This window comes from Parasteatoda tepidariorum, chromosome 1, assembly GCF_982258835.1.
Source record: "Parasteatoda tepidariorum strain Cologne lab strain chromosome 1, Ptep-v5.0, whole genome shotgun sequence".
In the NCBI taxonomy this organism is placed as follows: Eukaryota; Metazoa; Arthropoda; class Arachnida; order Araneae; family Theridiidae; genus Parasteatoda; species Parasteatoda tepidariorum.
Window position 1 is genome coordinate 44,164,564 of NC_141755.1, and position 14,820 is coordinate 44,179,383.

The 14,820-nt window shown below is 26.3% G+C and overlaps 1 protein-coding gene across 12 annotated transcripts in view; it reads left to right on the forward strand.

The window, feature by feature from the left end:
• LOC107437190 (RNA binding protein fox-1 homolog 1-like) overlaps positions 1-14,820 on the forward strand; it is a 60,416-nt gene that overhangs the window by 44,301 nt on the left and 1,295 nt on the right. For 4 of the 12 annotated variants that reach the window (XM_016049104.4, XM_016049100.4, XM_071179928.2 and 1 more), the window contains 6 exons: positions 16-108; positions 9,634-9,688; positions 11,703-11,829; positions 13,558-13,612; positions 13,908-14,017; positions 14,682-14,766. In XM_016049104.4, the coding sequence (XP_015904590.1) occupies positions 16-108; positions 9,634-9,688; positions 11,703-11,829; positions 13,558-13,612; positions 13,908-14,017; positions 14,682-14,766 (525 nt within the window). Of the gene's footprint in view, positions 1-15; positions 109-9,633; positions 9,689-11,702; positions 11,830-13,545; positions 13,613-13,907; positions 14,018-14,681; positions 14,767-14,820 lie in introns of all 12 variants that reach the window. The other 8 variants (XM_016049099.4, XM_016049103.4, XM_071179927.2 and 5 more) reach the window with 3 other exon arrangements.

A 14,820-nucleotide genomic window follows, 5' to 3' on the forward strand; every position in this document is an offset into this window, starting at 1 on the left:
TCTATTTGCATGCAGGGGTTCGGGTTTGTAACTTTCGCAAATAGTGCGGATGCTGATCGCTCGAGAGAGCAATTGAACGGCACGGTGGTAGAGGGCCGAAAAATAGAGGTGCATGAATATTTACCTTTGTGATAGCACTCACTTATTTAAATCATATGTCATATTTATTCAGCAAAGAAATGTCCATCCTGTTTTTCCACTTAGACTTTGCATGAAAAAAGTGACAATGAAAATAAAATTGCTTTATTAGTTTATTTCATCATTTTGCAAATGGTAGATTTTCTTTATACAATGCTTTAATCCTAATTTTATTCTTAATTATACACAGATCTTTTTTTTTTTTTAAATTTTAAGTTATTTCAATTGGTTTTTGGTACTAATCTGTCATGTTACAATTATTGCTATTTAATTATATTTTCCTCTTTACTATCATTATCTATACTAATATTACTATTTATCTGATTAAACTAAGCTTTTCATTTGTCTCCTAATTGCAATTAATTAAGTTAGTTTGATTAAAATTTGCAATTTATTTACGCATACATTTATATTTACCTAATTATTGAATGAAAATATATTAGATTTTACTATCATTTAATTGAAAGTTCTTAATGAAGCATACATAAAAGAGTGTGAAAGTACTTTACATTTGTATAAATCGCAATAAAATTAATTAATTATCCTTTTTAGTGCCTGAAATTTCTCACCATTTCACAAAACAAATAGGGTTTTTTATGTGTTATGGAAAAGCTGTAGAGGAGACTTGTCCAGAATGTTAATTCTTAGAGGGTAAATATGTTGAGATACTTTAAAAATTATGTACAATGTCTGTGGCAACTTAAAAATTGAGTAGATATGTACATGTATGCTGAAAGTAAAACATAAGCTACATGAACAAGGTTGCTGGACTTTAAAAAATAGCAGTAATTCTGAACTACTTTTCAGATTTTTTATTAAATGCTGATTTCAATCTACTAAATTCTAGTAAATGTTAACTAGTTATTCCTAAAAAAAAGTTGAATTGATTAAGAGGCATGCAGTTTAATATTTAAGGTGAAAAGTAAATAGATTTAGATATTTATTTTAGTTTTGTTTCATAAAAAATCAATTGCAAATACAAGTAATTTACAAATAATCAAGAAAGGTTGGTAGGACGTTGGACTTGTGTTCATGAGATCGGAAGTTCGAATGAAGTCGGCCAGATTTACCCTGTGTATTAAATGCTAGCTTGTGGGCATTAAATCTTTTAAGTTCATAAAGTCCCCATAATAAATCAATACCTCTAGGGGTACTGATCCAGGAGTTCTGTTGTATTCTGCGTTGGGTTCAAAATTACAAGGCTACGAAGTTGAACATTACTAGTCGTAAACTTAAAATTTGTTGGGATAAATGTCAAGAACATCAAGATAACAAAACAACAACAATAACCATAACAAAAGTTAACAATAACAAAAATAACCATAAAAATTAAATTTTGCGAAATTTTTGTAGATCCTTAAACCATTTAGTGTTTTTCTTCCATTTTCGTTTGTTATTATTACTCATGATAATAAACAATCTGAAAGACATATTTTTACCTCTTCATTTACGGCACAGTATTTACATATCACTTTTTGCCTCTCTGTGGCATACTGTGGTTTCCAGTTAATTGGTGTTTGTGGGATACCTCTGAGTCGTAAATGGTTGTAAATCGTGGATGATATACGTACACTTATCGATACATATTCTTATTTAAAAATAAGAATGTGAATGAAGAAAGAAATGTGTAACAATAATGTATTAATAGATTTTTACGTGATAGAATGATTAATCACTAAATAAAGGAGGAAGAAGTTAATTAATAGTAGCGTATGATAATTTTTTAAAAAGAAATGTTGAATGATTGCATACATTGATTTAAAAGTGTGCATATACGATATTCAACACTTTTAAATTCTTGAATATTATCATTCTATCACCATATAATCCATGAATGTCACCAGTAATAGTAGTGTGGATTCATGTATTATTAGGAATGTTGAATGATATGCATGCTAAAATGGATAGAATGATGAAAAAAGAGTTTAAATCTAATGTATGGTTAATAAATTAGTAAGAATGTTGAATAAGTTGATGACGAGATGAATTTTGAATGTTACATTAACTATTGAATATTGAATCATTATTTTAAAAGTGTGACTAGATGAAGAAGAAAATAGATGAAAAAATACAGAATATGTTGGAAAAAAAATTGTAAAAGTAATTGTAATTTAAATATTGAATGATATACATAGATAGAATGATGGCTTACACTAATTTAAAATACTGAAGGTGGAAAATGAAAGTAAAAGAAATTTGTAACAGTGTATCGAAATGCTTAAAGATTAAACAACCTTGACCCTAACACTTACCCTGAATATGCTAAGCAAAAACAAGTGTTAAAAAAATGTTTCTCTGCAAAAATAACTTTACTCTCAATTCAAATATTCAGATGTTTAAAATTTGCTTGAAACCTTATAAAATCACAAAATGTACAGTGTGGTATGTCCACCATAAGTTTCGTTGTTACAGGAGGTAAGCAGTGAAATGATTTTTTCCCAATTCTCGTTTTTTATCTGATTTCCCCTATTATATGATCAAAAAATTTTGATGTTTTACAATCATTTAGATATAAGATCAGCATTTCATTACAACATGAAGCAAAATAAATTTCTTTTTTTACTCTTGTCTCACTTAAATAACTATTGCCAAAAAAATCATGCTCTCGATTCCAGAACACCCAAAACATATTGATTATATTTTTGCATATTGAAAAAATTGTGAATTTGAGATGAAATCAGTGTAACTAAAGTGTAACTTTTTTCATTCTTTTGTATTATGTAGATCAGAGCAAATAAAATATATTATTAGCAATTTTATGGTTTATGGAATACAGCATAAACACGGGCGACTTTCTCTGTGTTGTAGATAAAATCTTCCAAACAAGACTCGCTTCCTATTAATAATTTTTCAAATTTGCAATTGATTAGATCTAAAAGAAACAGTTTTTCATAATTCATGTTTTTTTTCAATTTACAAAATCAATTAGTGATGAATTTTTGAATATGAATGAATAAAAAATTTCTTTTGGATTTTATGTTTTTACAGAAATAATTCTGATAATCTAACAGATTTCTTTAGTAATTATTAGACTGTTTTTTTATAATTAAAAAATGCCAAAATATAGCTTTGCTTGTAGGACTATATATATAACAGACACCGGATTAAATTTGAAAAACTGTGTAAATATGTCGCAATAACTGCCGAAAGTGATTATTGTCATAAAAAAAATTTTAAAATTTTGAATTTATGAGAAAATTGGCTTGCATGGAAAGTATGCATCTCGTGATGAATTCGATAGTTAATTCAATGAATAATAACAAAGTTAAGTTAAAATTAAAGAGCATGTTTGAAAATATTGGCTAGGGTACATAGTAGTACAACTAGTCTGCCCCTAGGGTGAAGTAGGTTTAACCGTTTGGATGTTTGCCTTCAATCAAAGAGGTTATGTAAATTTTGAAGGGGATAGGGCTCTAATAACAGAAGGGAATCAATAAAATAAAAAGTAATTGAATTTGAAGCTATATGAAGACATGAATGCAAAGGACAAAACTGATGGACATGTTATCCTGAATATGATGCATGAATATGTTCTGTAATTTACGTACTCAATCCAAAAAAAAAAAATTTAAGAGATCACCTTTTTGTCTATGTTTTCATATGACATTTTTCCTCATTTAGAAATTGGTTTATTTTATTGTTTTATGAAAGAACATTTCTTAATGTTGAAAAAAAAAATTTAAACATAAAAGTAACATATATCATAGCAAAAATGTGTTTAAAATAACTATTGAATTCATTATGGAAGTATCATGACCCATCTTGTTACCTAAAACATGCAAACAGCAGATATCCAATTTATAACTGGTCTAAAATTTTACTCTTTTATGGTTTAGTTGTTTTAAAATAAAAATACAATTGAATTTTTTTTTTTTTTTTTTTTAATAGTAAAAATTTTGCTTTTTGCACTCTAGTAGGCAATTTGCTTTTCTAAAATATTGAATGCTTTGCTAATAGTTTTTAATGATTCTTTAGCAATACAGCATTTATCCAGTCATTTTGATATTAAATGTGAAATTGTTATTTTTTCAAATTTATAATTAGTTTCATTTATCCGCTCACCCATACTACCAAATATTTTACAAATTTTTAAATGGGACTGTAGCTCATATGCATTTTACAAATAATTTAAAATTTGACAAAACAATGGTACTTTAAGTAATTAAGAGAGTCTGATATTTTAAATGAAAGAAAAAAAAAGAATTAAGCTTTCAATTAAATGTTATAAATTGCACGTAATATAAATAGAAATTTGAGAAAATTTTACTATTTAAAGTTCTTAAATAATGATCACATAATGATAAAATGAATTGCTCAATTAATTTTTAAACTTTTTTTTCAAATCTAATTTTTAATAATTAAATTCTAGGTTATATTTTAGCTCTTGAAATACAAAATTTTTTTGCAAGTATAAATACTTTGTTATAAATTAGTCTGTACTTTTTTAAGTAAAAAGATATATATTTTTTCGGAAAAATTATCCATACATTAATTTAACAACATCTTAGTTTAAAATAAACTTTGCTATTAGAACTGTTTTAAAGAAAGAGAAATGATTTGTAGATTTTATGCAAAATTCTCATTTTGTTTTCTTACAATGTTAAGGATGAAGCATTTGTAGTCTTAACATAATAATCTTTTATCATGATGATTTTAATGTCATTTTAAGTTTTATGTTTATTTTCTATTATGAATTTTCCATAATTACTATGGGAAACTATTTACTATAGTTATAGAAATTATAATATATGGATTAGAGTTGGAATATCTAAAATATTTCTTTAATGCTTTTTTTTTTTTAAATTTTTCCATATTATTACACCTTTATTTTTTTTTATTCTTATTAGTTTTCCTGCTGACATAGGGTAATATTTTACATTAAAAGTTGTAAAATGTTTTTTATCATTTAAGAAAGGAAGATCATTTAAGAGCAACGGTTGTTTTTATATTTTACTCTATTGGAATGCACTGAATCGTAGTTGCCATGCAAAAAAAAAAAAATTTATTGAAGGAATTTTTTTTTATCTACGCTAAATTTTGATACGAAATAGTTATCTTAACTTCTGTTTAAAGCCTATTTTTCTAAGAGAAATATATAACTTGAACATATATATACTTTCACTCCTATTATCTTTAGTAAAAGATTTTGCAATTGGATGGAATACCAAATTAAAATCATACTAAATATAATTATTTAGTATTAAAAGTTGTGTTGTGATAAAAGAATTATTTTCTAAATAAGTTAATTTTTAGTAAAAAAGGAAAAAAATAAGCTCCTATTGTATCTCTCACACAAGGACATAACTGTATGAAGCATTAAAATTGCTAGTTTAGTTTTAGTTTGTAGATAAATCTAAATCAATTTAGTTTTAAATTATTTTTTAAGAATAATGTTACTTAGAGCATTGTGATTTAATATCTACCATTGTTTGATTTAACAGTAATGCTTGAATATTGTGAAGTATGAGAATCAAATACATTCATTCTTCACATTGTTGTCTGTTATAGTTCAAAAAACTTGTTTTTCCTACCTGCTCACTCTTTTCATGCATTATTCTTGGTATTGGATTAAGAATGTATTTTATAATCCATGTTTCGACTGTTAAGTTGTTTCTTATATTTTATTCTAGCAGCAACTGTATTTATTTTGCACCAAGCTATTTTATGCTTTGGCTATGAATGATTATTATATTAGTTTTTGTATGTTGGGCTCTGATAAAGTGCCTCACCCAATAGCTGTTCTGCTTATAGTTGAAAGGGTTTGTTTTAATAAGGTCATGATTTGTGTCTTAGTTGGACTTGTATTATTTTTTTTTTTTTTTTTTTTTTTTTTTTTTTTTTTTGTGCAACTTAATCACTGCTTGGCCTCGGTTATTATATAGAGCCTTGCTCTCATTGAAAATTGGATAGACATTTCTTCTGCTGCTGTTATAAAATTGTAAGTTTTTATTTTATTTCATACAGTTTTTAGGCAGAATATAAAGTTTTATAATATTTTCTTTTGATCTTTTCGTTTTTATAGCATATAGAGTGACTGTTTCAAATTATTGAATTCTATACTAGGTCGCTGGAAAAATTAGGTGTCAGGTAAGAAAATGGCAATAATATTAGGGAAATAACTCAAAAGAAAAAATTAATTTTCCAAAGACTTTTTTTTAAAAAAATTTAATAAATAAAAAAAAGCAAAGATTGCCACTCTGTTCATTTAAAACTGCTATCTATAAAATATTTTTCTTATAATTTGTTATTAAATAAATTAGCTATCAAAACTTTTATATTGTCCAATTTTTTTTACAGGAGAAATAAAAAGCATTTATTCATATGAACTTGAAGGTTTAAAAATATGATAAATCTGTAAAATGGTTTTTAACTTTTTGAGCTTTAAATTCTCTAGTTTGGTTTTAAAACAAATGATAACATTTAAAGTATTTTAAGAACATATTTAATATTTGAAAATTAAATTCTCTTCCTTTTTGGTAGATATGTTTTTATTGTTTACAAATTTTTCTTCATATGATTCTGCCTATGAACTATATGTTTTTACTGCATAATGAAATGAAATATCCTTCAATTATCAAAATGCCAGGTACTTAATGTAGTTACTTTATGAATTTTTGATATTTTCAATTGTAAAATTTTTCAAAAACATTTTTTAACAAATTTAATCAGCTGTCAGAATTTATTATATTCATAAGCTCGAAATCTTTATAGTATACTTTGTATTGTGATTTTTGAAGGAAATACTTTTTTAAATTTGTTTTGTATTGATTGCAATTGAAAAATTCACTTGTTTTAATTATGTTTGAAAGTTTTCAGTTTTTATTAACAGAAGTATTAAAACAATTAAATTTACTTTGTAATTATATCATTAAAATTTTTAATAATTGTATCTATTAATAGAGCAGATTTAACTTAAAACATATAATTTATTTTAACTTTTTATTTATTAAGTTTAAACCTTGAAGAATTTGTTATTCTAAATTTTTTGGTTGGCATTAACATAAAGTTAGAAAAGTTAAATGGTGAATTAATTACTCCATTTATTTAAGAAACGTAATATATAATGCATTTATTTCTTTTAATAGAGCAAATTCTAAAAAATAAATTCTAAAGTATTTGTTTTATTTATTTATTTTTTTTAACCAGCCAAATGATACAACCTACAGTGAAAAATATAAATTGAAAAAATATTTTCATTTTTTTTACTAGTATTTATTTCCTTTTGATACATATACATTTATTAACTATTTACACATATGTCATTAATTTTATACTTATTGTTTATGATTTATACTTTTTATTGCTCTTTAATATTTTTGTATCCATTATTTATTTTAAATCTTTTTTTTTAATCAGTTGATGACATGATTCACAAGGATAAAATTAATTCACATATGAGACTAATTAGATCTCAATTTTTACTGAAAATTTAAATTATATAATCTAAAACCTCTTAGCATATCTAAAAAATAGTATTTCTTCGTAAGATTTCCCAAAACTTTTTAATTTAGGAGAAGTTCTTGTAAACATAGAAAAGTTTTAACAAAATTTAGTTTAGTGCCACTGTATGCGTTATATGAACCGACATAAATATGTTAGATTGGTTAATTTATAATTTTTGAGTAAAAAATGAGACAACTATCATTTCTAAATTTAAAATAAAGTAGAATTTGAGGTTATTCAGAATTTAGTCATTTTAATATGCACTTTTTTTTCTGATTAAAATTTTCATGAACAGTATATCTCATTAGACAGCCTTTCAGTTAAAATGAATGAATTGAATTCTTTTTTCTGAAAGCACAAAATTGTCTGAAGACGAAATGTTTATAGAAAAGGTGGTTTTAATCTCATTGGCTTATTTAGCGAAATACTAAAATTAAACACTTAATAATATTTATTCTGCAGAAAATCGTATCACAAACAACAATCTTATACCCAAACAACCTCATTTGTTTTAACTCATTGAGCTTTTTTTTCTGATTAAAATTTTCATGAACTAGTTTTTCAATCAGTAAATAGTATTTGGCTTTTCAAATTTTTCTTCCATCAGTTTTGTCTCCGATAAGCGTCAAAATATTACTTGAAACAATTTCATCAAAAATCCTCTTTTATTTTTTGTTATTCTGTCACTTGAGCACAGATTTTGTCACCTTATACGATTCAACACTTCTTTTAGTTTCTTGTTTTCACTGGAGAAGTTAAGTGAATAAAAATGCTACCTGTTATTGTACTTGAATGTTGTTTGTTCGACTATGATTATTTCCTGTATGTTTGGTAAGGAGTAGTTATTTACTGGAATGTCAATAAACTGATGAAAGGGAATATCAGTTTTAATTCATTCTGAACATCTTCTACCTTTTCAATCAGTCTCTTGTTAAATGAGATTTTCTGTAAAAATAAGTATGCACAGAGACTCTTCCAGTTGTTCTTCTTTTACAGTGCTTCATAATTTTTGTTGCCTATATGGAGGATCTGTTAGATTTTCTGGTTCTTATGCAGTCATCAAATTTCATGATATATTGTTAAAAATTTGACCACACATCAATGAAAGTTTTATTTCCAAAGATATAAGGGCCATTATCATCAAGTCATAATCAGTGACTTTTTCTGATATTTTGTGAAAAAATGTCAAAATTCCCCTAATGTTATTTTAAATCTTTTTATCAGAAGTTATTTTACTCTATCATAATCACGAATAGTTTCTTCATTTTCTTTTGCGATAACGTAACTCACACATCAGTCCTATTAAATGTGATACCCAAACTTCTTTTTTAAATTCCAGCTCGATTTGTTTGTCTTCCTGTGGCATTTGCTTCTGAATCAAGCTTTTGTAAAATATTATGGCTCCGATTTTGGTTTAAATAGGAACTTTCATATTTGCAATTTCTGTTATTCTAAAATAATTTCTGAAATTTAATTACTTTTTTCAGCTGTTGCTTTCTTTAACTCCATTTATGGATTTTTAAGTCATCTTTGTGACTTTGGTGTTGAATTTCTTTTTACAAATTTTGTTTTCTCCTATACATTTTTAATTTCAAATTCTAAACGTTTTCATTATCAGCAAGTCTACTTCATTACTTCCTGCAAAGAGTGCCATGTTTTTAGTTATAAGAAATTAAAATATATGAAACACAGAAATCTTATATATTGCGGTAATAGTATAATAGTGCGGTAATAGTAGTTAACAACATTTTATTCAGAAGAAAATCATAGCACAATCAACATTTTTATGCCGAGACACCCTCAGAATAGAACTGCTTCCTTTCTAAAAAGAATTTTGCCACACTCAAAGAAAAAAACTCGATGGAAGTGCCATCTTTAAATTAAATAATATTCTATATTTAAATTAATAAAAATTCTAATATCACTGTGTTCAGATCATTTAATCAGTTTTAATTACTGAGAGTGTCCTAGCATATTGTGATAATTTTTTTCCCTCTAACTTAACATTTGAGTGAATATTTATTTTATTAATATTTATATTAAATTTTTTAGGTAAACAATGCTACAGCACGAGTACAGACAAAAAAAGTTCCGACTATACCTAACGGTAAGAAAGTATAAGCTGAATAGGAAATTAGACATTATTTAGAAATTCAGATAAACATTTAAATCTAAACATTAGTCTGCTGTATTTATTTAGCATATAACTGCGTGTAATTTTTAATTACTACTTAGCAGTTATATAAGCTAAATAACTGCCAGTTTAATTCTTAATTTCCTACTTATTAGTAAAATTTTTTATTTATTGTTTTAAAAACTATTACTTAGAGACGTTTTAAAATAAAATTAACTAAGATTTTTTAATTGTAAAACTGCTGTTTAAACTTCAAAAATCTAAATTTTTCTGCATTCCTAACAGAACGCAGATAATTGACAGAAATTTTTATTGTGGGTAATGATATTGCCTTGACTCATGTCTAGTTATGCATTAAAACTTGTAAACGTGAGTTGAGTAAAAATTATATTCTGAAAAAATTAACACAGTTAAAATTTAATTTGAATAACATGTAATTACTGTTTTAAAAAAAAATTGGAATTAATCCATTTGCTTTTAACTAAGTAATTAACTAGGTTTTTTTGTTAAAAAAATATATAACAACTAGGAGGCTCCGCCCCCTGCTCGCCAACCCCCGAGAATTGCTACGCAATCCTATGTGGTTCACGCCGTGAACCATGGCTCGCTGCGCTCGCTCGCCAATGAACTCAATGTTCTAGCACAAAGACATAGTATTTTATCATCAAAAACATAGTATTGTACTTATGTAGAAGAATTCTACTAATGTTCTTATTGGCTTTTAAAAAAGTATATTAGCTATTTAGATTGTACATGGTGAAAAAATCAAAACATTAGCTAAATAAGAAACATATTAGCAAAATAAATTATCAAATATTGCTTCACTAATATTCTGCATTTTAAAGCGTGAAAATTCAATGCATAAATAAACACGAAATATAAAAAAAAAATCAATGCATTCAATACAAACACTTAAGCGTTTTTTAGACGTTTAGGTAGCTCCCAGTAGAAAAATATCAATTCAACAGCGGCCTTTTAAAGCATTCTCACTTCAATTAATTAATTAATTCCTAATTGAGTTTAAATTAAATATTGTCATGTTTTTAGTGCATGAATCTGAATTGAACAACCTGATAATGCTCACTCTGGTTATTGTTATCTGGTTGCTCACTAGATGCTCTTGCGCACCGAATCCAACAATTAAAAATGAAAACTGTTGCCAGCGCGAGAAAAGAAATATCATTGGTTTTATTGATACCTACGTACATATTAGCGTTTTATATAATATAGATTGATTAGATTTAAAAAGAATTTTTTTTCTTGTATTTAGTAAAAGTTGGACTGCTCAGCATCTGTTGCAAAACCTGAATTTTATTTTTAAGAAAATTCTTTCATTTTCAAAAGTTTTGCTCAATTAAAGAGAAACAGCAAAAAATTATTATTTGTTCACTTTTATGTTATTAAAAAAAGGTATCTTCAAAAGAAATCTATTACCATGAAAGTAAAGATCCATTACCATGTATCTTTACTTCCTTTCAACAGTTATTTATATGTTAAGAAAAAGGCTAAATAATTATCTGCAGTACCCGTTACTGTTCTACATGGTTTCTGCTATCAGAATTAAAACGTATTATTAAAATTGATTGATACTTCTATCAACAGATCGTATCCAGGCCTGCCAACTACTACGCTTTTTGCAAAATATTTTAATGAGTGGTGGACATTAAAAACCCAAAGCTTTCATAATTTTTAGCAATTTTTAACATTTTAAAAGCCTTAACAGGAAAGAGCTAGAACTAAGTGATGTTATATATGAACTTTTAAATCATTTATATGTAGTGGTGTGGAAAATAAATCCATATGAATAAAAATAATACATTAAAACATCAACTTGAGTGGCACTAGCGTAAAATTTTTGCAAAAAGCATAGAAAGTTGGCAGCCCTGCGTATCAATCTTCAGTCACAGATAATTAAATATCCCATAATATTGAACCTAAGAAATAATGAATATTTGTTATTGAAAAGTATATTATATATTTGTTTCAGTGGCTGCTCTTCGTGGGGTAGCTATACAGAGAGGGCGGGCTCGAGGTGCTCTAGCTACAGCATTTGCTCGTCATGCATCCCCGCTCACTGCTGCTGCAGCAGCAACAGCATTGCACGGTTATGCACCGTAAGTAATTTGTTGAAGTCCTGAATTTTATGCATTGCGTTCTTTATAATGTGACATAGGTACCAACTCTCCCTATTTGACTGTTAAGTAAAACAATATAGATTTTTATTCATTTTTTTGTAATAAGTGTTCATTTTTCACTTTTTTAGCATCTTTTCAAGTCTATGCTGTGTTATTTATTGGTATTTTATCTAAATGTGTAATGTAAAAATTATTTTATTTTATTAGAAGTAATTATTGAAATATAATGTACTCTTATATTTTTATGTAAATTAAGTTTATATTCCACAAAACATTTTAATATGTCTTTTCCATTCAAAGAAATTTCTACTATTATTAATTTTTAATGATATTTTTCCTTTGAACAAATAATAAAATAAAAACAAATTTGAAAAAAGAAAAGCAAATTAAATTCTATTTAATTTTCCATTACTGCTTTGAGATATTTAAGTTTCAATTTAGGTAGTTATCCGATAGAAAAAATTATCCCTTTCAATATTTATGATGGGTGCATTATCAAAGTTAAGCAGTTTACTTTATTAACATCAAAGTTTACTGTTAGAATTTATTCTACTTTCATTTTGTAAACTACATAATGTGGGCAAATATCCTCTCTCAAGACACATATGGCCTGCTAAGTATTCCCATTCCTTTTTTTTTCTTTTAAGTATGTTTGTCTTATTAAACTGTATTAAGGTTTCTACCTGGTCCCAAGAAAAAAAATTATGACATCAAAACAAATTTTTTATTGAAATTATTCAATGTAGGTAAATGTTATTGAATGCATTTTACATTCATGTGATTAATAAAGCAAAAAAAAAAAAAAAAACCGGCAGACTTTTTTCTACTTCTTCAAAAAGTTCAACTTTTTCCTTGAGAATTGTTATTTTGAATTTTCCGTGTTAGAACATTAAGCTTCAATTAAACTAAATTTCCAGTATTTTTGCCCTTAGTCTGAAAAATTCTTGTTTTTTGACGAAAACTTTGCCTGGTATATTAAAATACATATATATATATATTAATTAAAAAGGTTTATTTTCACAATTTCCTCGAAAAAATCCATATGGTTTTTTAGCTATTTCTGTTTAGTTTTTCATATTTCAAAATTTTTAATACTTTGTTATTATAACATATAAACTTCAAGTTTGAGTTATCACTTTGATATGTACGATACCATAGTTTCCAATTCCCAATGCTTGCATTTGTTTTTTGTAGCCATTTCTGTATATTTTCTTCTTTTTTTTCCCAGCTAATTATGACTCAAGAATTTCATTGGGTTATCACTTTTTAATGTGGTAAATTTGAAACGATTCTATCGTAAATCCTTTTTATATTTCTGAGGGTTTTTTTTTTTTTTTAATTCTGTTATTTTTAATATGATGTTACAGCAATGTGCGAATTTCAATGTTATTACTACCCGCAATTTAAAGATATTTAGCTTGGAAGCTGTACCGCATAACTTTGTTTCTAAAGGAATAAAGGATAATAAAAAAATTTAAAAAGAGTTAACTGTAAATACTTCTAATAAATTAAGGTATGATTTTTTGTTTTTTTATTTAATTATTTTATGTTAAATCAATATGAGGTATAAGGTTTTCTTTCTTTGTTTTCTGCTTACAGGTCTTGCTTTCTAGAACAATAATTTATTGCACTTTATTATTATTATTTATTTATTTTGATTTATTAGAACTTTTAATTACTTATTATGACTTTCAGTCTATTTTCTAGGGTCTGTTCTGATCCTTTCCTGGCATATGCTGGTGCAGAGAGGTACCAACTTCCAGTAAGTAATTTAATGATATGCATATTTTTTTTAAATTTAAATTTCATAAATATGCCATCCAATGTATGATAAATTAAATATTTTTTCAGCTAACATCATTACGTAAAAAACAAACTTTAAATTTCTCATTTTATCACTTCTCTCTTATTGTAGAATGCATATTGTAACATGTTGAAAATTAGCTTATTCCAGTTATGGCAATCTAAACAGTTGCATTGTAACTAAGCATTTCCAATTTATTTGCTTCATTGAAACTTTACAGGCAGCTATTTGTATATGATGTTTTCTTTTTCAGGCTACTTATGCAGCCAGTGCTGCTTACACCGCTGCTGCAGCTAGAACTTATGCTGCTGCTGCCGCAGCAGCTGCTGCACAACCTGTTGCTTCATATGCTGCTGTAGCAGGGTAATTAAAATTTTAATCTTAATTTATAAAACATATGCTGTTAGAACTCTGTTTTCTTGTAAGAAATAATTGTGATTTTATAACTTTTTTTTAAATGTTCACTAAAACAACTACTCTACTTTCCATCTTGGAAAACATAAAGTTGCCTCAAAATATAAAAGTGTGGTTTTTAAAATACCCAAACACCGTTTCTCCAATGTTTTAAGATAAGAATCTATTAATATTCACTCACAACAAAGAATGTAAACAGAAATGTTAGTCTCAAATTTTTGGTCCATTCAACTGCAGTATATGAGGAAGGAGAGTTTTTCTATTTTTCCCCCCTCAAAAATTTCCTCTGAAATTTTTATTCTTTTAAAATATTCTGTTTTCATCAGCATTTTTAAATGAATAATTTTTTGAGAATATCCGAAAATTTACACTATTGAAATAAAAGCATTTCATCACTCAAAAATTAGACTGCCCACAGTAACCTGTATAATATTGGCAGTTACTTAGAAGCAGTGGGTGTTTATCCTGAACATAATACCTGTGGCTAAGATTTCCATTTTGATAGGGATAATCAGACATTTATCTACTTATACTTCTATGCTTTACTGTAAAGTTTATCAATATTATTACTAAATATTATCTATTAAATAAATATCTTTTTTAACAATTTTAGCACTCCATCATTGTATTATAGTTATGCAAGAGATTATGCAGATCCTTATTTAGCTCACAGCATAGGTCCAGTTGCTGGATATGGGGTAAATTACTTAACCGTTTTTAATAAATTAAATTTCAAGTTAGATTTTGGAAAA